Genomic DNA, 25,091 nt, shown 5'->3' with positions numbered 1-25,091 from the left:
CTTCCTGTAAGTGCTGCAAGGCTAAAAGCATAAAACTACATCCTGATTCTGTAGGCAAGATTTAAGTCAAGATATCTAACTCATTGGGCTTGTAAAAAATTTCTACTCCAAGCTACGGCCACAGGCAAGCTCCGGTCAACGCTTAACTTCCTTGTACAGACTATTGGGGATTTTCTACTCTAAGCAGCTACTCAAAGCAAGTTTAAAGTTCCTCTTTATGTCTTAACTCTCTATACACAATACTGACGTCCCTATCACAGTCCCCAGCCCAGGGAACTCCAGTCTCACAGCCGTTCCCAGGAGGGAGGGAGGGAGGGAGGAACAGACAGACAGTCCATCCCAGAGCGAGGCCTCCCCAGGCCCACCCAGGCCACCGACTGATTTGTTAATTGCACCTCCAAACTGAAGAGAGTTTGGGGGCCCAGGGACGGAGAGGGCCAAGGTGCAGGGCGACTCCCAGACCCCAGGCCGCCTCTGACTTTCTGACTCGGGCCAAATGTTTATTAGGCATCGGACACCGAGGCCTTCTCTTTAGTGAGAATTCTTGTTTCTCGGATAGTCTCTTCCCTTGCAAGAACGGATGGCCCCACCGTCCCCGGGAGCTGCAGGTGCTTTCGCTGGCACCTGGTCCCTGAAACGAGGCTGCTGTGTATTTACTGAGGGAGAAGAGGCTCCGGAATTGGGGAAAGTAATGCAAGTTCAGTGAAATTTCCAAGTGAAGTAAAAATGAGAAGGTACAGAATGTGCCGTCGTCTGTGTATATATATTTATCATACATGCTAGGAATAGACTGGTCACCGTCAATCTCAGTGGATCGAACCTCTGGTATCAGTACCTTAGAGGGAGGGGGTGCAAAATTAGGAGACTGGGAGAGAGATGGGGCTTCCTGGGTTTAATCCTCCTGGGTTTATATTATCCGGTAAAACTGCATTCTGTATCGTCAGGCACTTACTCAAGAATAATCCAATTAAAATTAACGTGCTAACTAACTCCTTTTCCGGCCACGGCGCCCCGGGTCTTGGACGCATCCATGGAAGGTCACGGCGTCTCCTCAACAGCGATCAAAATCAGTGGTAAAACGGATGACAGCTGCAAGTTTCGGGTCATGTTCGTCATTATTTTTCGAGAGCAAAGTTCAGTGTCAGTTTAGGAGTGGACCAATGCTTCTGACCGGGTCGGCACCGATGCCGATGTTGGCTGCCACCCGACTTCACTTCCGGAAGAGCGTGTGCTCCACGCAGAATCAGGGTGTCCCCAGAAATGTTTTCTTCATGTCAATGAAAGAGGGTCACCTGCTCGTGCCCAGCCACGGTCACCCACTTGTGCTCCTGCCCGGGAGGCTGCACCCTCCCTCCCCGAGGTCTGGCTCGTCTGACACGTAGTGGAAACTCCCGTGGTGGTGGTGGGGGGGGGGGGTGTCGATTTCCCAATGTCTCCACTGCTTGCCTCATCCAGCAGCAAAACAAACGGCCACCAAACCCAACCCCGCTGCCCCCTTCCCTGACCCCACATGCCAAGAGAGGACCTTCCCTGGGGGCCTGGGGGCCACCTGTCTGTCCTGCAAGGTGCGTGGCCCTCCCTGTAGCAGGCTGAGTCACAGTGAGGTGGCTGTGCTCGTGGTCATTTCTGGGATCGTCCTGAGCCCGGCCCAACTCACCCCAGGGTCTGAGCAGGGGGAGGGGCGCTCTCTGTGGGACCCCACAGTGCAGGGCGGCACACCCTGGAGCAGGGGTCCCCAGACTTTTTTACACAGGGGGCCAGTTCACTGTCCCTCAGACCGTTGGAGGGCCGGACTATAAAAAAAACACACAACTATAAACAAATTCCTATGCACACTGCACACATCTTATTTTAAAGTAAAAAAATAAACGGGAACAAATATAATATTTAAAATAAAGAAGAAGTAAATTTAAATCAACAAACTGACCAGTATTTCCATGGGAACTATGGGCCTGCCTTTGTCTAATGAGATGGTCAATGTCTGGTTCCATACTTGTCACTGTAGCCGTCACCAGGGACATGACGCTCTTCCGGAGCCGTGACGCGTGCATCCCGCGTCACTGGAAGTGGTGCCGTGCGTGAGCGATGCTGCGCTTTGCGGCAGAGCCACAGACAGTCCTCCAGGAGCTCAGGATGCATCTGCATCCTGTGCTGCTCTCACTGACCACCCGTGAAAGAGGTGCCCCTTCCGGAAGCGCGGCGAGGGCCGGATAGATGGCCTCAGGGGGCCGCATGCGGCCTGCGGGCCGTAGTTTGGGGACCCCTGCCCTGAAGCTCCAGCTTCCCTCTCCCCCAATCCTCGCCCTGTGGACTCCTTCATGTCCTCTCCCCGTCTCAGAAAAAGAGTCGCTCCTCCGAGACTTCCTCCTCCTTGTTCCTCACGCTCGAATTCCCACCACCCTGTCTGTCAGTCACCCACGTCTGCCGTCCCCTCCGGCCCCCTGGGCCCTGTCTGCGCCCTTCCTTCACATCCCAGGGAGCAAGCTGTCCCCTCAGCGTGGCAAGTAGAAAGCTAGGCGTGAGGGAAGGGCGGTCCAGCCATGCCCGGGCTGGTCACAGCACAGTGTCACAGGAATATGCTCTGCTCGGGGCTAAGTATAAGCTGGCCCTGGGGTTAGGTTTCCGTGGACAGCCCAGGGCATGGCAGGGACCAGCAGGAACCAGGCACCCAGCCATGCCTGGCGCTGCCCAGAGAAGGTACGGCCGAGGCAGGTCTCTGATGGGGTGCAGCCTGGGTGGGCAGGCGGCCACAGGGAAAGCTGGGCAGAGGGTGGTGGGTTCAGGGATTGACCAGAGGAAAAGGGTCCATTGCGTGTAGGCAGCCAGTCAGTACTGGAAGGGCACAGGCTGGGCTGAGCATCAGTGGTCAGGAGGGAGGCCTGGACAAATGTCCAGGCAACAGGCCAGAGACCAGTTAGGAGACCCTGCGTTCCGGTGACCGTCGGGCCAGGCACTGACCGCCATCCAGACACGGCACAGAGCCAAGGGTCAGCGGCACACAAGAGTTCACCCTGCCCGCCAAGATCTGGAGGAAGAAAAACAATCAACAAATAGTTCAACACGTGAAGACAGTTTGCGGTCAATGCCATGAGGAAGGGACGGAGGGTGGGGATGCAGATGGGGTGGGCCCCCTGCGGCCAGGACCAGCGGGAGTCGGGACGCAGCTGCACTGGGGCAGAGGGACAGATGGAGCATCTCAGAGGAGCCAGGACCACGGAGCCGCCCGCACAGCCGTGGCCCCTCGAGTGCCTTTCTGAGACTTGGCCACGTCCTCACGCCTTCGGGGGCCCCCAGCGCTCCCCTCTGCCCCTCGCCCCTCAGGACCCACCCGATGTCCTCTCCTCTGAGAAGCCTTCCTGGTGGCTCTCGGGTAGACTGAGGGGTCCCCGCTGCGCTCCGGGAGCCTGTGACAGGCTGGGTTGCGGTCACACTGAAGGGCAACGTGAACCTGTGTCTCCCACTAGGCTGGGCGGGCTCACAGTGGCCCCTGCCCAGCAGCATGCCCGGGACACTGGTGGGCACCCGACCACTGGACACCGAGAGCCAGGCCCCCTGGACACAGGGGCAGAGAGCAGGGTGGTGGGAGCACGGGGCCACGTGTGGACAGCAAGCTGCCGCACCACCATTGCCAGGGGACCCTGCCCAGGGCCCCGCTCAGGAGACAGGGCTGCACACACCAGCTGTTCCTGACTCCACGCCTGCAGGCAGCTGAGGTGGGTGGGGGCCAGAGTGCCTGGGAGCTCAGGGGCAGCCGGGGCGCACAGAGGGCAGGGCTGCGAGGTGGCTGGAGGCACACGGGGGAGTTTTCAGTGACTGCCACTTACGGACTGATATCGGCTGCACTACCCGGGAGCTGCAGAGGTGAGTACATGCCCCCCATGAAGTCTCTGCCTGCAGAGGAAGGAAACCCCGTTCATCTCAGAAAAGCAGAGCGGGGTGCATCACTCGGGTGGGGGTGGGGGGTGCACAACATGAACGGGCCTCATTCAGTGTTTGCCAATCACTTTACAACATGCCTTTCCCGGTGGTGGGGCCCGTGGGGTCCGTGGGGCCGGGGGCCTCCCGCTGCGGCTGAGGGGCCAGTCTCAGAAGTCACGCCCTCCCAGTAGCACCGGAACCGGCACCACGGCCCTTAGCGAGACCACCCATGCTGGCACCCCGACGCCCAGGTCCCGGGCTTTGGTGTCCCTGCCTGTGAGATGGGTTAGTGACGCCCAGGTCCCGGGCCTCGGGGTCCCTGCCTGTGAGATGGGTTAGTGACGCCCAGGTCCCGGGCCTCGGTGTCCCTGCCTGTGAGATGGGTTAGTGACGCCCAGGTCCCGGGCCTCAGTGTCCCTGCCTGTGAGATGGGTTAGTGATGCCCAGGTCCCGGGCCTCGGTGTCCCTGCCTGTGAGATGGGTTAGTGACGCCCAGGTCCGGGGCCTCGGGGTCCCTGCCTGTGAAATGGGTTAGTGACACCCAGGTCCGGGGCCTCGGGGTCCCTGCCTGTGAGATGGGTTAGTGACGCCCAGGTCCGGGGCCTCAGGGTCCCTGCCTGTGAGATGGGTTAGTGACGCCCAGGTCCCGGGCTTTGGTGTCCCTGCCTGTGAGATGGGTTAGTGACACCCAGGTCCGGGGCCTCGGGGTCCCTGCCTGTGAGATGGGTTAGTGACGCCCAGGTCCCGGGCCTCGGTGTCCCTGCCTGTGAGATGGGTTAGTGACGCCCAGGTCCGGGGCCTCGGGGTCCCTGCCTGTGAGATGGGTTAGTGACGCCCAGGTCCCGGGCCTCGGTGTCCCTGCCTGTGAGATGGGTTAGTGACGCCCAGGTCCCGGGCTTTGGTGTCCCTGCCTGTGAGATAGGTTAGTGACGCCCAGGTCCGGGGCCTCGGGGTCCCTGCCTGTGAGATGGGTTAGTGACGCCCAGGTCCGGGGCCTCAGGGTCCCTGCCTGTGAGATAGGTTAGTGACACCCAGGTCCGGGGCCTCGGGGTCCCTGCCTGTCAGATGGGTGAGTGCTGTCCCGGCACGGTCAGCCCTGACGCATGCGCGCTGCCCCCACAAGTCTCCGCCGAGGCCGGGGGGGGAGGCGGGGGTGCTCTCTGGGTGATGAAACCGCGCGGAACCTTCCGTCACTCACTGTTTCCAGCTCTGCCTCCGCACCGCCTGCGCTTACTCACCAGCGGCGGCTGGTTGGGCAATCCGGGCTCTGCAAAAACAATGCAGGGGTCAAGGGCAAAGCCAAGCTTTCAAAGGGAGCTCACGCCGCCACCCAGGGGACCCTCCAAGGGAAGTTGTTTTTAATCTGGGGGGAAAAAAACAACAACATGTTTGTCTGTGCTCCTGGACTGACGGGGAACGATGTTTATTAGTGCCAAGGCCGGCCTGCGGCCTGGTGCCCGAGCTCTCCAAACCGAAGGCACGCCTACCCCCGCGGCGAACCAAAGTGTCCTGTCAGCACAGCCCAGATCCTCCGTGTGTCCACAGGCCCCATCAGTGCCCCCAGACACCAGGTCCCCTCTCCGAGCCCCACCAGACGTGCCCTGGGGCAGCGGGACCCCTGCCCACCCCCATTCATTCTGCAGGTGTATTCAGCTGTAGCGTCCACTATTCCCTGACCTGGGCAAAGGGCAAGGACCCGGCCCAGAAAGTGGGGGGAACAGCCTCCTGCACTGAAGTCTCCAGTCCTTCAGGGGGTGTCTCCCCCACCTCACAGAGCGCCTCTCAGGGGGCGCAGCCACCACGATGCCCGAGAGTCCCCTTGGCTTCCCCCAGCTGCAGAGTCAGCGACAGGGGTCGGGGCTGGGCTGGGCCACCTCTAGGCTTGTTCACCCGTCTCTGTTTTCACTCGCCCTGCCCCGACGGCACATGACATGAGAGACAGCTTCTCAGGTGCGTCTTTGCCATCTGTCTCTCTCCTTTGGGGGTGTTTCTGTGAAGGCCTCTGGCCATCAATCAGTCCTCTTGCGTGGTTTTTGTTTTGTTTTTTGTTTTAAGAGTTTTGTTGTTGTTGTTTTTAACACTTTAGGTAACAGTCAGATGTGTGTCTGTGGTATCCTGCAACGTGGCTACAATAACTTAGTTCCAGTAGGGCTTTCTTTGTTTGGTTTTTGTTTTTTGATTTTTTAATCTTCCAAACTTTTTACGTAGACTGTCGGGTCATCTGCAAATAAATGGGTTTCATTCTTTCTTCCCGATAGATTGTCGTACTGTTTTGTTTTTTTTAATTTTATTTATTCATTTTTAGAGAGGAGAGAGACAGAGAGGGAGAGAGAGGAGAGAGAGACAGAGAGAGGGGGGGGAGGAGCTGGAAGCATCAACTCCCATATGTGCCTTGACCAGGCAAGCCCAGGGTTTCGAACAGGCAACCTCAGCATTTCCAGGTCGACGCTTTATCCACTGCGCCACCACAGGTCAGGCCTTTTTTTTTTTTAATTTTTCACACTGCTTTTGTTTGGACTTGCAGTGCAATGTTGAAAAGTGATTGTGACAGGGCTCATCCTCGCCTTGTTCCTGATCTTAGTGGGAAAACAACACTCACAGACTACATACTTAACCCTCACCATGAAGTACGATTTTGCTGCAGGGTTCCTGTAGATGTTCTCTATCAAGTTCCTGAGGAGCGTCAGCTAGATTTCTAGTTTTTTCCCTGAGGGTTTTGATCATGAATGGATGCTAAGATCTTTCCAATGCTTTTTCTGCATCTATCACAATACTTATGTGGTATTTCTTTAGCCTGTTGATATAATTGATTACATGGATTGACTTTTGACTGTTGAACCACCCTTGTACACCTGGGGTAAATCCCACTTGACTGTGGCATATAGTTCTGTTCATGCATTGCTGGTAGGTTTGATTGACTAATACTTTGTGGAGGGTTTTTGCATCTATGTCCATAAGAGATGTGAGTCTGGTTTTTCATTCCTGTAATGTCTTCATTTGGTTTTGGTATTAGGGTGATGCTGGCCTCATAGAACGGGGTTAGGGATTATTTTCCCCCACTTCTATGTCCTGGAAGATTAAGAGAATCAGTATAATTCTTCCCTAAATGCTCAGTGGAGTGGGGGTCCCCGTTCCTGCCACAGGAGGAGCCTGGAGCCCCCACCACAGGGTCCTGCACCCCAGCCCCTGCCTTCTCCCCAGTGGGCTGCCTGGTGCGGTGGGGAGGGGCACTGGGGACAAGTGACACCATGCCAAACGAATGTGACTGTAGACACACACTGTGGGTTTCACAATGTTTCCATTCACAAACACAAACCAAAGAGCCTTCACTGTCCTCAAAGCACTGAGCCTACAGGCCGGGAGGTCAGGGGACCCTGGGGGGGGAGGTGGCCCGGGACAGTGAGAAAACAGGACACTGGGATGCTGTCCAGACAGTCCCACCTGCCAGGCTCTGGGAGTCTGGACAAACTGTCCCTCCATGGTCCAGGGTTTCCCCATCTGGAAAAGATGGACGGTACTGGGTGAGCTTAATCACTTTATTATTATTCCTTACTAATGACACATTCTTTTTAGAAAATGTTTTCTTTTCAGATGAATCAAGTTTGCCCATCACCTTGCCATCTAGATAGTGCCAACACTGCCATCTTCCTCCTGGTCTCTTTCTGGATGTGTGTGCACCTGGGATGTGTGTGTATGTGTGCATCTGGGACATGTGTACATCAGGGACGTGTGTGCACCTGGGATGTGTGTGTATGTGTGCATCTGGGACGTGTGTACATCTGGGATGTGTGCGCACCTGGGATGTGTGTGCACCTGGGATGTGTGTGTACATCTGGGATGTGTGTGTTCCTGGGATGTGTGTGTTCCTGGGACGTGTGTACATCTGGGATGTGTGTGTTCCTGGGATGTGTGTGTTCCTGGGACGTGTGTACATCTGGGATGTGTGTGTTCCTGGGACATGTGTACATCAGGGATGTGTGTGCACCTGGGATGTGTGTGTATGTGTGCATCTGGGACGTGTGTGCACCTGGGATGTGTGTGTATGTGTGCATCTGGGACGTGTGTGCACCTGGGATGTGTGTGTATGTGTGCATCTGGGACGTGTGTGCACCTGGGACGTGTGTGCATCTGAGATGTGTGTGCACCTGCCTTCTGAACCCTGGGGCCCCAGGATCCAGGGGACTCAAAGGGTTGGGATAGCACCTCAGATCTCTCTTCAATGTACAGAGAAAGGAGAGAGCGGGTGACAAAATCCTTCCGCCCCAAGTAGCAGATGTGTGTGCATCTGGGATGTGTGTGCACCTGGGACGTGTGTGCACCTGGGACGTGTGTACATCTGGGACGTGTGTGCACCTGGATGTGTGTGTTCCTGGGACATGTGTGCACCTGGGATGTGTGTGTTCCTGGGACGTGTGTGCACCTGGGACGTGTGTGCACCTGGGACGTGTGTACATCTGGGACGTGTGTACATCTGGGACGTGTGTACATCTGGGATGTGTGTGTTCCTGGGACGTGTGTGCACCTGGGATGTGTGTACATCTGGGACGTGCGCGCACCTGGGATGTGTGTACATCTGGGACGTGTGTGTTCCTGGGATGTGTGTGCACCTGGGATGTGTGTACATCTGGGACGTGCGTGCACCTGGGATGTGTGTGTACCTGGGATATGTATATGTCTCTGTAGTGTATGTGCAGTTATTGAAATGACATCACACTAGACCATCAGTTGTGCAGCCTTTTTCTGTTCCACATATTACGGACATCTTGTCTATAGGTGTGCATCTACAGGCACGTGCACACATGGGTGTGCACACGTGCACATGTGCATACATGTGGGCACACACACAGACTACTGGCTGCAGAGTATTCCTGCTCTGGGACGAGCCCTAACTTGTGGAATCAGCATGCCTCTCCTGGCTCTGCTCACTGTTACTAATGGGCTCTTAGAGATGACGCCCCGTCCCGGGACAGCAGAGGCCGGGATGGTCACCGCCTGAGCTTCCTGAAATGGGGCCCCTCTTTCAAAGGCCTCCTGTGCCCTCGCCCTTCGGCCTCCGATGACTTGTAGTCAGAGGGCCTTGTCCTGGGGAACCCCGGCAGCGCGTAAGGAGGCCCCTTGCCGCTGGGACTGGGCACAGTGGGGCTGAGCGGCCCATACTGACTGGACAGGGCCATGATGGAGGTCCCTGCCTTCTGAACCCTGGGGCCCCAGGATCCAGGGGACTCAAAGGGTTGGGATAGCACCTCAGATCTCTCTTCAATGTACAGAGAAAGGAGAGAGCGGGTGACAAAATCCTTCCGCCCCAAGTAGCAGAGAGACCCAGCAGCCAGGGTCCAGTGTTAAGGTGCTTTTTCTAACGAGAGTAGCCAGAGCAGGGACTCTGGGATCAGGCGGGCCGGGTGCTCAGCCAGTGGCCAGGCACCACTGAGTGACCCTGAGCAGTCCCCCTACCCCGCCCGGTTCCCCTCCCTGAGATGGGGGTTATTGGGAGTAACAGCCCCCGGGGGGGGGGGCTGTGTAAGAACCGCACTCACAGCGGCCTCTGCATAGCTTCCTCTTCAGTGCCCTCCCCCGATGGTCAGGGGTCAGCGCTCTGCGCAGTGTGGACGCTGAGCCCCCACAGTCCGAGGCCCTCCGCTGCCCTCGGGACACGACATGGAACGCCTTGGCCTCGTTGCCTTGGGGACTGAACTGGGATGGCGACCCCAGGCCTCGGGTGCTGGCCGCACACGGACCGAGCGGTGGGGGAAGGTCACTGAGAGGCCACGGGCACCCCAATTCCTAGAAGGGGAGACGGGAACCCACCAGGTGCCGCCCCGCTGGGCGTGGCCCGCCCTGCGCCTTCTGCGCCTGCGCAGCACGGGGTCGTCAGGTGGAAACTCTCTACAGGTGAGCTCCCGCACACCTGGCCGGGCCTGCGCTGGGGAGGCCGCCGGTATTTCAGGGCGCCTGCCAGCCGTGGGGAGCGGGATGGAGCCGGGGGCGCAGGTGGGCCCAGTGCGGGGGGGGGGGGGGGGGGGGCACAGGTGGGGGGGGGCGCGCCGGTAGGGGGGAGGGGCGGCGCTGGGGACACCGGTCCACCAAGTCGTGGCTCCACACTGACACGGGGGTCTGGGTCCGGGCCCCGCCCCGAGTCGCCCCCAGCCCCTCTGTCCCAAGACCCCTGCCCACCTCCCTGGGCCCGGCCCAAATCCCGAGGGCGAGCCCAGCAGCCGAGGGGACCCGGAGGAGCCAGGGACCGCCCCCCTGCCGCTGCCGCGTGTCCGCTGGGCCTTGGGGGGGGGGGCGGAAGAGCTGGGACCAGGGACAGCGGCGCTCAGGGTCCGGTGAGCGGTGGTGCAGTGCAGGTAACGTCCCCAGGTGAGTGCGACCCGACCTCGGACCCTGCGCTGCAGCCCGGAGGCCACCCCCACCGGGTCGGGGACTTCTGTCCCCTCGTCAGACCAAAGGACATTCCGTCTCCCCCTTTATTCACACGTGGGTGAGACCCGGTCACCCGGTGACCTCTGCCCTCTGCCCAGCCTCCGGTAGGAAAACACCGTTTTTTAGCTGCTTCTAGAATGTCTTCAGATTTTTATTTGTCCTCCGTTTAAAAAAAAAAAAAAAACTCTACCCAAAACGTGCAGCTCTTATCAGCGTGTTAAAAAACAAAAGCTCAGAGATAAGAAGTTGTTGAAGCCCCTGCTGTGCTCCACAGAGGTTTTCTCAAATGATACTTATTTTCCTTTAGTTTTATTTTCCCTTTTCCTGGCTTCTGGGTTGTGAGTTATCGGGAGGCCGACCTCTGACCAGTGCACAGAGGAGTGGCCAGTGTTTCCTTCCAAGACTTTTATGCCTTTGTTTTTTTTACACTTAAATTTTATGTCCGAGTGGAATTTTCTTGGTAAAGGATGTGATGGAAGTCGTTTTAAATTCTTCTTTTTCTGAGTAAGCGATGAGTGTTTAAAGACTACAAATACACAACGCCTTGTCACTTATTTTATGATAAGACACGAGCTAGGTCCGTGGGTCTGCTGCTGTTCCGGGTTTTTTTCCAAATGACCAACCGGTCCCAACAACATGAAACAAGGGAGGAAAAACAAAAACAAAAACACTTCCCTCCTGGTGTGGCATCTGTCTTCTGTCCGGAGGCTGTGTTTGTAGGACAACACTGAATTGACCCGGGAGCTCCCCGTTACATTCAATGTGGTTCTGTGCAAGAATAGGCCAGCTCACCAGCACAGTTATCGGTCCTGTTCAGCTCGTTAGGTTAGTTCAGAACGGCTCCTGTTAGGAGCAAATGGGCCTGTGCCATTCCCATGCGTGCCGTGTGTGTGTGTGTGTGTGTGTGTGTGTGAGAGAGAGAGAGAGAGAGGCCTGGCGGCCCCCAGTGCTGAACAGGGACACTTGCCTGGAGGACACAGCCCCTGCCTTGCGTGACTGCATGTCAGCGTACACACCTGCCGTGTTTGTCCACGATCTTGCTTTTCTATGTCGAGTTTACACTTGAAGCTGATTTCATTGACGCTTTGTACATTTTTCCCCCACACACAAAAATATTTGTACCTCCAAATGGGGTTCAGTGACTGTCCATCAGCTCAGATCCCTGCCACCTCTGTGCTCCGTTTCCACAGGCTTCTGAATGGAGTTCCTCCGAGGACGAGGAGGTCCTCGTCCCAAAGCACAGCACCCCCGAAGAAGGCTCCCGTCACTGGCGTGGGAGCTCACTGGGCCGCATCTCCTACCGCTGGGGGAGGGGCCCTGGGGAGGGGTCCCCACTGCCTGCACACTCTTCGCAGCATTTGCCATCCCCCGACCAAAAGAGGCGGCTCTCTACCATCTGGGCCTCCGAGGAGTCCAGCGGGCAGCCAGGACCCAACACAGACCCCTGGGCTCCTGAGGAAGAGCCACCAGGGCCAGCCGAGGCCAGCCAGCGGCAGCGGCGGGGACGGCGACAGCAAAAGGGGCCTCAGGAAGAGTCCCCAGGAGGCTGGACGGGAAACGTGGGCTTGCCGGGGATCCCAAACCCCGCCGGGCGGAGGCAGCGGGGCCGGAGGAGGCTGGCGGCTGTGGTAGGCCCTGACCCCAGCCCTGGCCCTGTCCCTGTCCCTGTCCCCGGGAGGTCTGGGTCTTCTGGGAGGTAGCTTGTGACACTTGGGAGCAAGAGCCCTTCTCTCACACTGAAGGACTTTGGTGTGGGCATGGTGTGGTCACAGACACCAGGTGACTGACCTTTCTAATGTCTGGACCCCTCTCTGGGGTTCCTGTGCCACCGAGGAAGGACCCATCGCTTGTGCCATTAAAATATGTGCCCCACCACCCCCTCCCTCCCCAACCTCCTCAGCACACTGCTATAGACCTTCCTGGGCCCTGGGGACAAGACAGGGTGACATAGGAGCCCCAGACAGTCGCTCACTGCCCTATGTCCCTGCACACTCCTGCAGCCACCCCCCGTGTCACCAGGGGTCCCATGTCATGGTCAGTGGGAGGGTCCCGGGTCCCTGTCCTGCTCTGAGCTCTGCTTCCAGCCCCCAGTGTCCCACCAACATCTTGTCCCAGAAGTTTTCTGAGAGGGTCTGCCCCTGGGGAGACCACTTGCCCCGCCCGCCCGCCCAGCCCTGGAGGGGCTGCCTTCGCTGAGGGGTGGGCCACCTTCTTTCCCGCATCCTCCAAGCCTGTCCTCTGAGGTCCAGCTCTGACACACACCCCGTGTGGTCTGCCTCCACCCCCAGGCTCCGTTTGAGCCCCCATCTTGTCCAGCAGAAGAGGTCACCCTGCCCCGTCGTCCCCCGCACTGTCCTGGGCCCCCCCCTCCCCTGCAGCCGTGGGAAGAGGGGCCTCTGGAAAACAGTGAGACGTGGGCTGTCCACTGCCAGCCAGACACTGTGTCTGCAGGAGCAGCCGGCCCTCGAGCCCCCGCCCCCCGCACGAGTCCCCCCCCCCCCACACCCCCAGCTGACCCTCTCGGTCCTGTTCCCTCCCCTCCCTGGCCACCTCTCTGTGCCCAGGTCAGACTCAGCTCCTCGGGTCCTGACCCTGCCTGTCCTCACAGCTGTCCTGGGCCTGCTGGCTCCATCACGGGGTCACAGCGCCCTGCTTGGGCGTGGGGTCCGCACGGGCTGTTCCAGCTCAGACGGTGCCTGAGCGCTGGCCGGTGGGGTCTGCGGTGTGGGCTTTCCCCGCAGCTGGCCACCAGCTAGAGCCAGCGCCCTGCAGTCGTCCCTCTGAGAGCCCGCCCCTCCCGCAGACAGAGCGCGTGAGGCAGTGGGAGGCCCGCCAGCTGCTGAGCATCGAGAAGGCCACCCATCACGAGCTCACCATGCAGGACGAGTGACCGCAGAGCCTGCTTCAGCTGCCCGCCCCTCCGTCCACCCGTCCCTCCGCCCACCCGCCCCTCCGCCCACCCGCCCCTCCGTCCACCCGCCCCTCCACCCACCCGTCCCTCCGTCCACCCGCCCCTCCACCCACCCTTCTGCCTGCAAACCCACACCGTCCTCAGGATGTGACCCCCCACACACACACAGTGTGCACTCGGGTAGGGTGGGAGCTGTTTGTTGATAAAGATCTTGTTCTTGTTGCTCAGATCCCAGTGTGGTCCTGAGAGGCGCCATCATGGGGGGGGGGCAGGCAGGTGGCCAGACAGGGTATAGCCCCGCCCACCGGCATAGCCCCGCCCACCGCCTGCTCCTCCAAGTGTCCAGGACTCCCTGACGTCTTCACAGGTCAAGGCCAAGGAACTCAGGCTGGGCAAAGGCGGTAGCAGCCCACATCGTGGCCTCAGGATGTCACCCCAGAAAAAGCCCAGAGCCAGGGGTCCTAACCCGAGGGTCTCTGGGACCTGCAGGTGCTGGTGCTGTTCAGTGGGGGCCGTCCCTCCCCAGCACGGAGTCCACGGACCCCCGAAGGGTCAGAGGCATTTCTGACCCTCACACTCTGGAAAAGGAGAAACAGGCATCCCCTCCGCTCCAGTGACGCAGAAAGCACCCCAAGACCCGTCTTTCTGGGACGCACTGTGGCCCTAAGTTCAGAGCTGGGTCTTAGGTCTTCTTATAGATGTTCTCATCCACCCCCCACTTGGTGTGACACCGTCTGTCTTTCTCCTGCTAAAAACCTGTTGATGTCTCCTGTCCCCTGGTCCAGGCCTGTCGGGCAGTCCAGCTGCTCTCAGGAACGCCGGCCGAGCTCGCTGCTGGGGCAGACCAAGTGGGCGCCCAAACCCTCTCGGGCTGGGTGGACACCGGACACGTAGGTGGCACAGGCGGACAAGGTCAGGGTTTCTGGGCTATGGGATGTGGACAGCAAACCCTGTCTCCCTGGAAACACCACATCCCTTCCAGGGTCCCCAGCAGAGAAGGAGCGTATGGGGGGAGGGGACTCCCTAACTGACCACAGAGTGCCCTGCGGGTCAGCGACACAGGTAGGAGTGTCCTTCCAGCATCTGCTTGTCGATTAAAATGCCCACGAGTTTAGTCAAGCAATTTTTTTCCTTTACTTTTTGTTAAATAAGATTCCAGAAAGGCTAGTGCACTCAGTAGAAAAGTTGCGATTAAGAAACGTACATTCACATTTAACATTTCAGTCCATTCGCTTGTTTTTTAAAATAAAAATAGGACGAGTTATTCAATGACTTGTCTCAAGGTTTAACAATCTTGGAAAAGACGGGAGGGTGTTCTACAGTGTTCAGTTGACATAAAAATAGACCCGTATTGATCATACAAATCTACCAGGGGGGAGGTGACACCGGGTTGTCATTCCGTCATCCGTGTTCACGTGTAACAAAGCATGCTCACTGAGCTGTCCTGGGGGGAGGCCACGCCCCGTGCCACCATTCCGTGTCCCCGTGGAGGGACGACCCTACCAGGCCTCCACACTCGGCTCCCACAGAGGACAGACACCCCACGGCAGGCGTGGTCCTCACCTAGAGGAGAAGGGTTCTACCGCTAAGAGGTGGTTACATTCCGTATCTTCGCTTGTGCAAGGCGGTGTGCGATTGGTGTGAACGGGGCGGGCGGCGTGCGCAGGAGCTCGGCTCCGGGACCCGCCCTGCCGGGGACACCCTGTGGGGGGCGCTCTGCGGCCAGCCAGCAGACGGCCCACGGGCGCTGCCCCTGGCTGTGCATGCTGGGTGATTCCAGACGGGAGCTGAAGTCACACACTCGGGAAGGCAGGGCACGCGGCCCGCATGCGCATGGCTTGGGTGTCCACGGTGTTTCCAGGGCTTGAAGGCAAACTGCCCCCTCCCCCGCAGGACAGTGCTGGGAGGGGCTCCCACTGTGGGAGGGGGCAGCAGGCTCCCTCGGGGTTCCCGGGACGAGGGGACGGTCCCCTGAGACATGTGCTTCGTGCCCGGGGTTGGGGGGGTGTTGCTGGTGGGAGGCAGAGACGAGGGCTGGCTGGCTGGCGTGCCCTGGGCGTGTCGGGCCCAGACGCAGCGTCTGGTGGCTGTTCCCACGGACCGCCCAGCCCGGTGAGACCCGAGAGGCCGGACAGGGCTCCTGGCGGTTGGTCTAGGTTACCCCTCCATCTAAACGTCGATTTTCAGTAAGTGCCTGTTTTGGAAACAAACTCCTGAAGTCTAAGCTGCCAGTACCATGAGACTCAGGGTTTGGGGGACGGCCAGACACCTCTCTTCGGGTCCCCAACTCCTCCCCACCATCGTGATCCCCGTGAACCTGCTCCTGGGTGCCTTCTCATCCCAAAGAAGATGCACTGAGCTCCTACAGCAGGCCAGCAGGTGACGAGGACCCCGGGCAGCTCTGACCAGGAGTCGGGAGCTTGACCTGCGCCCAGGTGTGTGACGTGTGGGGCACCCGTTCGGTTGCATCTGACGCCAGCAGCACGGGGCGCGGTTCCCCCACTGAGCTCTGTCCTCGCACACAGCCCGGCGTGTGACCTAGACCCACCCTCGGCCTGAGGTCCTGAGAAAGTGACTGCGCCCAATACCCCTTGAGGAAACGTCACGTCATCGTCCACTCTTTGGGGAGCCTGGAGCCGTGATGACCGAGAGGGACGGACCGCTGGCTCAGGCTTCCAGCTGCACAGCCTGCTCCTCGAGACCAAACCAGCACTTTGAAACAGCTGCCTCTAGAAAGGCTGGGTTTGGGGTGGTGTTTTTTTTTACGTTTGTTGTTTTTGTTAACGGAAACCATGACAAGACGGGCAAGTCGGGTACCGGGTGTCACCACACACAGAGCCCACGGGCTGCATGTTTCCAGAATCAGAAGTGCCCAAGCCCAGAGCCCACAGCAGCCTGTTGCCCCGGGTGGCCCCTGACTGTCCGGCTGTGCACACACGTCTCGGACAGGGCCCACCACACAAAACAGGCCAGCAGGATCCTGTGACTCAGGGGGTCACAGGGACACCCAGCACAGAAGGGGGCACACGCCAGAACCAAGACGGGTCCCAAGAACACGACACTCGGGCTGACCCGTCCCGTCCCTCTGAGTGCCAGAGGGGGCAGGGCTGGACGCTACTTGGAGGTGGTTGTCGGGACGACGCACAGCATTCCTATCCGGGGACACAGGCCTGGAGGCTGGAGGCTGGCAGGTCCCGCCCAAGGCCAGAGCCCACGGCAGCCTGTCAGCCACGGAGACGGGTGTCCTGGACGATGGGACAGCCCCAAAGATGACCGGACGGGCTCACACTGGCCCCTACTCCCCAGGCCTGAGGTGCAGAGAGCTAACCCCACAAGAAGAGCCAGCCGAGCTGGGTCTGCAGGAAGGTGGGAGGTGGGGGTGCCCACAGCACCCTCAGTGTGGGCACCTGCCTCTCTGAGTCAGCAGTCTGCACAGGACCAGACCCGTCTCTGCATTTAGAGTTAGTTATTGCTTCTGGGGACACCAGGCGTCTGAAAGCCCTGGTGGCTTTGGAGTCTGGAGGACACAGCAGGTCTGGGTGGCCGGGTCTGCACACGGACACCGCGGAGGGCACCGGCCCAGGTCGGCGGTCTGTGGAAGCGTCTGGAAGCTCAGGCTACGTTCTGCTCTACTGAGGCTGGGCATGCAAGTGTCATGCAGGGACGCGCGGGGTCACACGGGGACGCCGGGGGTCATGCCACAGGGGCGAGGACGGCGAGCAGGAGTGCAATGCGTTAGAAGCATCACGCGTCGGGGCGGCTGCCCCTCGTCTGGTGGGAGTGACGAGGGCACCGGCACCGGCGAGCTATTTACAGAGCTTCCGAGTCGGCCCGGGTGCCCACTGGCGGCCCTCGCACCTGCGCGTGGACGTTGTACAAGGTCAAAAGTAAATAAGGCAACACGACAGTCGTATCACAAACGAGAGGAGGTGCTTCTCCTCAACCCCTGGGGCGCATGGCTGTGCATCCTGCCTTGCAGGGGCAGGCGGGCTCGGGGCTGCTGATGGCGGGCGCGTGGCTCCTGGGGACCTCGCCGGGCAGAACCGTCGCCGCCTGTCACGGCCTTGTGCACGTGGTTCAGTGGACCCAGGTCCCACCCAGAGTCTCACGGGACATCTGGCCAAACTCAGCACCTGGGGCTGTAGGATGACGACCACTACCTCCGCGGTGGCAGCGGCAGCTCCCTCGCCCCAGCGCCACCGCGCCCAGCTCTGTGTTGTCCTGACCACTCTGACGCCCTCCCCCACTTCCCAGGTCACGCGAGCCCCTGGATAGCGCGGTCCTCTCCCCAGCTGCGCCCCACCTGCACACCCTTCTGCAAAGCGCCCTTTGCTGTATGGCAACATCGTCACAGCTCGGGGGGCGGGGGGGCCGCGTCCTGTCCACCCACCTGCTTCTGAACAGAGCGACGGCTTTCGCTGGCCAACACAGAGGTCCTCAGGAGGGCGGTCCCATCCCGCCCACTGCCCACCCACGTGACCTGGTGCCATCCCCGCTGGGTGGGGGTCACAGCTTCCCCAAACAGGAGGCCACGTCTCACACCACAGACCCAGGTGCAGTCACTGTCCTTGCTGACCGCACGGGAACCTGGAGATTGACCACCGCAAACTCCGAAGCACACTGCCCGCCAAGAAAACGTCCAGTGAGCATCACTTGTTTCCAAAGTCAACGAAGCCTGGCACTGCCATTCAACATACAGGGACCCAGAGGCCCCTCGGAAAGCACTGACCCCCCCCCCCCCGGCACAGTGACCGGACAGAGCAGGGCGCCCGGGCTTCCGGGCAGGGCCGGGGGGCCCACACAGAACAGGACACGCTGGTCACAACAAACATGTGGTGCAGGCCCAGCATCCAAGAGGCCTGCCTCTGGCTCTCAGCACAGCCGACTCTTGAGAAACGGGCAGCCACACCTCCCTCCGCACAGCGGGACGGGGAACCCTCAGTTCTCCCCAGGCCACACGTCCAGGGCCCCGCGGGCCTGGTCCCAGCCCTCCCTCACAGCCAGAAGCAAGGCCTGACCGCCGCCCCGGGCTCGTGCGGCCTGCTCACAACCAACCAGCCACACGTGGCTCCATCAGCCTGCAGCCCCGGCGGATACACTGGAGGTCCCCAGAGCCTGTGCTGACCTGGCCACCCTGGGCTGCGGCCTCCCTCTGCACCAAGGACAAGATGGGGCCGTCACAGCTGCCACAAAGCCTCGTGTCCGTGCAGGCGGGGTCGCCCTCCCCGAGTCACTGCCCAGCTGCTTTGGGTCCTGCCTGGACAGCGCCCCTGCCCCAGCCTGACCACTGGCCCGGCCCTGCTCTGCTGGCCGGGCTGGTCCTCCTGGAGCGACCGAGGCCCAAGCATTCCGCCCTGTGCTCCCAGCGGCCAGCATGGGCTCCACTAAGCCTCCTTCCCAGCGGCTCCTGGGGGCGGGGGCGGGTCGGGGGGCCGGGGGGCGAGCCCCGAGCCCTGCAGAGCCCCAAGCCCGGCTACAACCGGGAGGCTGGCCATGGGGGTCATGGGAGGGCGGCCCACAGCCAGTCTGGTCTGGAGGCCAGCTCTCCCGTAAGGACACATCTTCCGCTCCGAGCTCAGGGACCTGGTTTGCGAGCCGTTTCCGTCAACCCTGCCTTCCAGGAAGTAGGTCAGCATCTCGCCCTTGCCCTTGACGCTGACCTTGCCACGGCACAGGAAGTGGTACGCGCCCTGCTGCAGCAGCCGGTGCACCTCCTCGGTCACCTGTGGGCAGGAAAGTGGCCGTCACCGGCAGGCAACATCCGGGCCTCTGCTCCTCCTGCAGCCGCGCTGGCCCCTCCGCAGGAAGGACGTGACGCTGGCCCCTCCCCTGGGAAGGACGTGACGCTGGCCCCTCCCCTGGGAAGGACGTGACGCTGGCCCCTCCCCAGGAAGGACGTGACTCTGGCCCCTCCCCTGGGAAGGACGTGACGCTGGCCCCTCCCCTGGGAAGGACGTGACGCTGCCCCCTCCCCTGGGAAGGACGTGACGCTGCCCCCTCCCCTGGGAAGGACGTGACGCTGGCCCCTCCCGGGAAGGACGACAGCACAGGGGACTCCGAAGGTCCCTGATGGGACAAGCCCAGCAGCCCCTTCCTGCCAGCCCTGGACTCCATGGGAAGTGTCCACAGCACGTTGGAGGAGACACCCCCCCCCCTGTGGCCTATTTCTGGTGTCTTTATCCACCCAGGACCCGGCTCCTGCATCCTCGGGGCGGTCATCCCAGCCAGCCAGCCCACACGCCACCCTGCCCCTCACTGGACAGTAGTGCCTCCCCACAAAGGACTTGGCCTGTCCCACCAGCTCCTGTCCTGGCCCCTGAAACATGCAGCAGGTCCTCAGTGAGCGTCCCTCCAACTGAAGAACCCAGAAGTGCGTGCGGACACGCGTGGCCGGCCTGACCGGGACCCTGCGGACCCGAGCGTGCCATGGCCGCTGGTCATTGAATCCCCGGCCTGGGTCTCGGCCTGCGGGACGGCGCTGCTGCCTGGTGGACTTGGGACTGAACTGACCTGGATTCTGCCGGGGACCCCGGTGCTGTCCATCCGACTGGCCACGTTGACCGTGTTTCCCCAGATGTCATACTGCGGCCGACGAGCCCCGATCACTCCAGCCACCACGGGGCCAACGTTTATGCCTGGAGGACACCACCACGTGAGGTTCGGGGGATGCTTCCAGGGCATGGCGCCACCCCTTCTGGACCACGGACTCCTGGGGTCACCCGGCGCAATGCCCCCCGAGCAGGAGCCCCTGCCTCACGGGTGCAGCTCCGTCCTGACCCGAGGACAGCACCCGTGCCGAGTCCTGCCCAGAGGCTGACCGCTCCCTCGGTGGGACCACCTGTGCCCCTGGAGAGCCCTCCCCGGGAAGATCAGGGCTCCTGCCCGCTACCTGGGTGGGGCCTCACAGCTGTTTGGGGTGAGAGGCCCAGAACTGATTACAGCACCTAGGGATGCTTTGGGGGGATGGAGCCCCTTCTCTTTATGGGACTCAGGGCCCGGCTGCCCGGGAGGAACGTGAAGTGCCCGTCACCGTAGAGCCGTCTTTCCGACCTGTTCTCCGTGTTGCTCTTTCTAGCTTAGCCAACGGCACCAGTAATGATAGGGACACGGGTCTAGTCAGCCCCCCAGAGCCTGGGCAGTGGCGCCGGGGAAGGAGGGGCAGAACTCTGCGGTGTGAGCTCCACCACGGCCAGGTAAACGTGGGACCCCGAGAGGAGCCCCGGGGCGACCACTACCTCCATGGCTGGGGGTCAGAGGGAACCCCACCACCGACAGGATGCCCCGGTCCACGTGGACGAGACTGAGCCAGCGTCCAGCCTGCCTTGTGACCTGCCATCGTCACAGTGTCCGGGCTTGTCTGGGGGAATCCCTGAGGAACCCTCAGACGGGTCTGCTGCCACGGCCGAGGGAGGAGACCTGGCCACTGCGGGAGGCACCAGCGTCCGCCCGTCTGTCTCAGGCCCACAGGGGGGGGGAAGCAGAGCTGGTTCAAGTTCACCCGAACTCCACCCGCTGAGGGTCACCTGCTCCCGCCCCCACACGCTGACCCAGCCCTCTGGTCTGTTTTTAAGGCAAACTAGACGCTTAAATTCTGAAACAACCATCAATCTCCTGTTTGACTCTATCCTGAACTAGTAGGAACTTTTCCGGTACCGTCTTCATCTCAGAAAAAAACTGAATTTAAAACTAAAACAGACCCCACCATTTTGTAAAAGTCAAGAAGGTGGTCAGATTCCCAGAGCTTCCCCCTTGCTCACAGGCGAGGGGGGGGCCCAGAGGACGAGGACCCCTCCCCCAGCCCTTCCCCCACACAGGACTGGGCGGCCTTAGGGCCGGTGTTTGGGGTCAGCCACAGGACACAGAGCGCCTCCCCCAGCCAGGTGTGGACTCAGAGGGGCGTCTCGGTGAAAACCAAGAATTCCGTGTGTTCCGTGAGCTGGTCACGAACACCCAGCTTTCAGGGACAGCTGTCCCTGCGTGCCCACGCTGTCCCTCTGGCGATGTCCCCCTCCTCTGTCGAGACCCCTGCTCCCCGGGGGGGGGGGGAACCCAGCCGCCAGCCCCCGGCGTGGGTGCAGGAAGACAGCGCCACGTACCCACACGGAGCACGAAGTCGTTGTAGGACTGATAGTTGATCTCGTCCAGGACGTCGAACATCTCGATGGCGAAGTCCGCCAGCGTGCTGAGGTAGGAGGAGATGCACTTCTTAGCCTGGATGTGAGCAGACGCGGGCTCTACGTTAGCAGAGCGAGGGGCCGCGGAGCGGGTGGGGGGCCAACCTGTAGCCCTGGTGGGCTCAGGACCCCACATAAACACGGCAGCCCCCGGCGGCAACCCGTCCTGTGCCCCCGGGGCGGGCTGGTCTGCACCCTAACCCAAACCCTCCAGCTGCCTCGGGGCGCTCTGCACACCCCATTCGACGGGCGGGAGATGGAGACAGAGGCCGGCTGAGCCCAGGCCCAGCCCAGGCTGCGAGGGGGCAGCCCTGTGAGCGGGAGACCAGGTGCCCCCGGTCCTGCTAGGCCCCCATCATGGCCACGTCATAAACGAGTAAGACAGGTCCGCAGACCTCTCCCCCCCCCAGGAAGCAGCCCCCCCCCTCCGCTCCATCCCTGCCCGGGCACCTGCCATCACTTGGTGCTGTTAAAAGATCCTTTCTTCTGCAAAACAATGACAACTATACATTTAAAATTTAAAAAAAAAAACACGAGATTTCTCACTTTTCTTTTTTAAGGGTTATTTTACTAGTCCTCAAACTTGGCAAACAAAAGCTTTTTTTAAAGGAGTCACTGAGCCTGACCAGGCGGTGGCGCAGTGGACAGAGCATTGGGCTGCAACGCAGAGGACCCAGGTTCAAAACCTCGAGGTCACCAGCTTGAGCCTGGGCTCATCTGGTTTGAGCAAGGCTCACCAGCTTGAGCCCAAGGTTGCTGGCTTGAGCAAGGGGTCACTCACTCTGCTGTAGCCTCCTTCCCCCTCCATCAAGGCACATATGAGAAAGCAATCAATGAGCAACTAAGATGCCACAATGAAGAATTAATACTTCTCGCCCTGGCCGGTTGGCTCAGCGGTAGAGCGTCGGCCTGGCGTGCGGGGGACCCGGGTTCGATTCCCGGCCAGGGCACATAGGAGAAGCGCCCATCTGCTTCTCCACCCCCCGCCCCCTCCTTCCTCTCTGTCTCTCTCTTCCCCTCCCACAGCCAAGGCTCCATTGGAGCAAAGATGGCCCGGGCGCTGGGGATGGCTCCTTGGCCTCTGCCTCAGGCGCTAGAGTGGCTCTGGTTGTGGCAGAGCGACGCCCCGGAGGGGCAGAGCATTGCCCCCTAGTGGGCAGAGCGTCGCCCCTGGTGGGCGTGCCAGGTGGATCCCGGTCGGGCGCATGCGGGAGTCTGTCTGTCTCTCCCCGTTTCCAGCTTCAGAAAAATACAAAAAAAAAAAAAAAAGAATTGATACTTCTCTCTCCCTTCCTGTCCCTCTCTCTGTCTCTCTGTCACAAAAAAAAAAAAAAAAAAAAAAAAAAAACACAACATTAAAAGAGTCACTGAGGCCCTGGTCGGTTGGCTCAGTGGTAGAGCATTGGCCTGGTGTGTGGATGTCCCAGGTTCAATTCCCGGTCAAGGCACACAGGAGAAGCGCCCATCTGCTCCATCCTTCCCCCTCCTGCTTCTCTCTCTCCCTCTCCCCTCCTGTAGCCATGGCTCTATTGGAGCAAGTTGGCCCCAAACACTGAGGACGGCTCCATGGCCACCTGAGGTGCTGAGAAGAGCTTGTTGCTGAGCAACAGAGCAACGCCCCAAACAGGCAGAGCATCCTCCCCTGATGGGCATGCCAGGTGGATCCTGGTTGGGGCACATGCGGGAGTCTGTCTCTCTGCCTCCCCTCCTCTCACTAAAATAAAATAAATAAAAATAAAAATAAATAAAAGAGTCACTGACATTTTTCAGAGCAGTCTCAGGTTTGCAGACACTGAGCCCGGGGTAGGAAAGGTTCCCACTGACTAACCACAGACACACACAGCCCTGAAGTCGGGCGACAGCCGACCTCCACTTTGTTACTGGTCAGCGTTGTCCTGGGTCCCTGGACTCCACATAAACTCAGGCTCGGTCAGCTGATATCACAAAACATCCCGCTGGACTTCCGACGGGGATCGCACTAAGTCCACAGGTCAGCCGGGGATAACCGGCACTTTAACGGCCCTGGGCGTGTCCACGCAGGCACGAGGACCCCTCCACCCAGACAGCCCGCGTCCGAGACCTGTGGTTCTCACAGAGACCCTGTGCGCCGTTAGGTTCACGGCGGCTGTTTAACTGGGGGGCGGGGGGGGGGGGCATGGAAATATTGAGCCATGCGTTTTTAGCTTCATCTCCAGGTCCTGGCTCCTGGTGGGCAGGGCAGCCGCCATCTTGAGTAGACGACTCTCACATCCCGTGGCTCTGCTGTAAGTGCTGGTTGGCTCCACGATCTTCATTGATTTCCACCCCGTGGGGTCCACCCAGCACTGAGCGTCAACTCGAGCAGTGGGTTCGTCTCCTTCTTCTCACTTTTCTTCTCCTGAAAATCCTACCAGCTGTTCCTCCCATGTCCCGAGTCCCTGCTCAGAGCAGACACGTGAGAGATTGTTATTTCTTGGAAGGTGACTCTGACAACGTTATGAGATGACCCTTGTCTCCGTCTGGCGACTCTCCTTGACCTGAAGTCTGCTCCGTCCGAAACTACGATGCTGCATGAATTGTGTACTGTTGCCAACACGGTTCCCAACACCCTTTTATTGTTAATGCATCTCTGTGTGTCTTTACGTTTAAAACGTGTTTCTTGTAGAAAACCCAGCTGGGTCTGTTTTTGTTTTGTTTTGTTTTTGGGGGAGTTGTATTTTTCTGAAGTTAGAAGCGGGGAGGCAGAGAAAGACAGACTCCCACATGCGCCCAACCGGGATCCACCCGGCATGCCCACCAGGGGGCGATGCTCTGCCCATCTGGGGCGTCGCTCTGTTGCAACCAGAGCCATTCTAGTGTCTGAGGCAGAGTCCATAGAGCCATCCTCGCACCCGGGCCAACTTTTTGCTCCAATGGAGCCATGGCTGCGGAAGAGGAAGAGAGAGACAGAGAGGAAGGAGAGGGGGAGGAGTGGAGAAGCAGATGAGCGCTTCTCCTGTGTGCCCTGGCTAGGAATCAAACCTGGGACTTCCACACACCAGGCCGATGCTCTACCACTGTGCAAACCGGCCAGGGCCAGTGGGTCTGTGTTTTAAGCCACTCTGTCAGCCTGTCTTCTGACTGGTGTGGTTACCACCCCCACTTAAAGGAACCGCTGGACCCGTACCTCCCACAGTCATGTATGTTCTCCGTTCACTGCGTTCTTTGTTCACATCTTCCTCTGTTTTCCTGCCCTTTTTTCTGGGGGTGTGGGGGGACATGAGGACCCTATTCTCAGCTGTGCCCTGGGAAAAGGTGGGACCCCTGGATGAGCCCTCTGTGCTGACCTGCAGTAAGGAGGCTGTGCCTGGAGAGAGCTGGTCCCCGGCAAGGTGGCGTGCAGGCTGCAGCCCTCGCCACATGCCCTGGGCAAGCCAAGGTGCCGAGTGGGGAGCCCGCCAGAGCCCCAGGGCGCTTGGGGGCAGAGCTGGGATGGTCCCCGGGGCAGGTCCGCCCGTCAGCACTCACCTTGGCCCCGGCTGTGGGCGCCAACCCCACGGCCGCCATGTAGGTGCTGCCGATGGTCTTGATCTTCTCCAGGTCCTTGTAGAAGTCCTTCTCCATGAGCTTGATTGGAAACAGAACCGTTCAACGTCAGGTCACATTTTAGACAAATCGCCGTGACAAGCAGACGTCCGGAATGCCGG

The 25,091-nt window shown here is 60.0% G+C and overlaps 2 protein-coding genes across 2 annotated transcripts in view; one reads left to right on the top strand and one right to left on the bottom strand.

Annotated features, from left to right (window-relative positions):
• Positions 1-9,573: 9,573 nt before the first annotated feature.
• Positions 9,574-13,244, top strand: CCDC201 (coiled-coil domain containing 201). Its single transcript, XM_066354257.1, has 4 exons — positions 9,574-9,906; positions 10,078-10,244; positions 11,483-11,969; positions 13,145-13,244. The coding sequence occupies exons 1-4, from the start codon at positions 9,574-9,576 to the stop codon at positions 13,229-13,231; spliced, it is 1,074 nt and encodes a 357-aa protein (XP_066210354.1). The 3' UTR covers positions 13,232-13,244.
• A 1,124-nt stretch (positions 13,245-14,368) lies between these two features.
• Positions 14,369-25,091, bottom strand: part of ADCY1 (adenylate cyclase 1) — a 43,499-nt gene continuing 32,776 nt past the window's right edge. Inside the window, exons 17-20 of the mRNA XM_066353766.1 lie at positions 24,913-25,011; positions 21,349-21,463; positions 19,763-19,887; positions 14,369-18,975 (exon numbers count right to left, since the gene is read on the bottom strand). Of these exons, the coding sequence (XP_066209863.1) occupies positions 18,637-18,975; positions 19,763-19,887; positions 21,349-21,463; positions 24,913-25,011 (678 nt within the window). The 3' untranslated portion in view covers positions 14,369-18,636. The remainder of the gene's footprint in view (positions 18,976-19,762; positions 19,888-21,348; positions 21,464-24,912; positions 25,012-25,091) is intronic.

Source organism: Saccopteryx leptura, chromosome 12 (genome assembly GCF_036850995.1).
Source record: "Saccopteryx leptura isolate mSacLep1 chromosome 12, mSacLep1_pri_phased_curated, whole genome shotgun sequence".
NCBI lineage: Eukaryota > Metazoa > Chordata > Mammalia > Chiroptera > Emballonuridae > Saccopteryx > Saccopteryx leptura.
Note: the sequence above shows the minus strand (reverse complement) of the source record. Positions and strands in the feature narration are given on the sequence as shown.

Coding starts and splice junctions, on each gene's coding strand:
- CCDC201 (XM_066354257.1), top strand. CDS start 9,574: ATGGAACGCCTTGGCCTCGTTGCCTTGGGGACTGAACTGGGATGGCGA. Junction 9,907..10,077: donor GGATGGAGCCGGGGGCGCAG/GTGGGCCCAGTG, acceptor CTCTGTCCCAAG/ACCCCTGCCCACCTCCCTGG. Junction 10,245..11,482: donor ACAGCGGCGCTCAGGGTCCG/GTGAGCGGTGGT, acceptor TGGGGTTCAGTG/ACTGTCCATCAGCTCAGATC.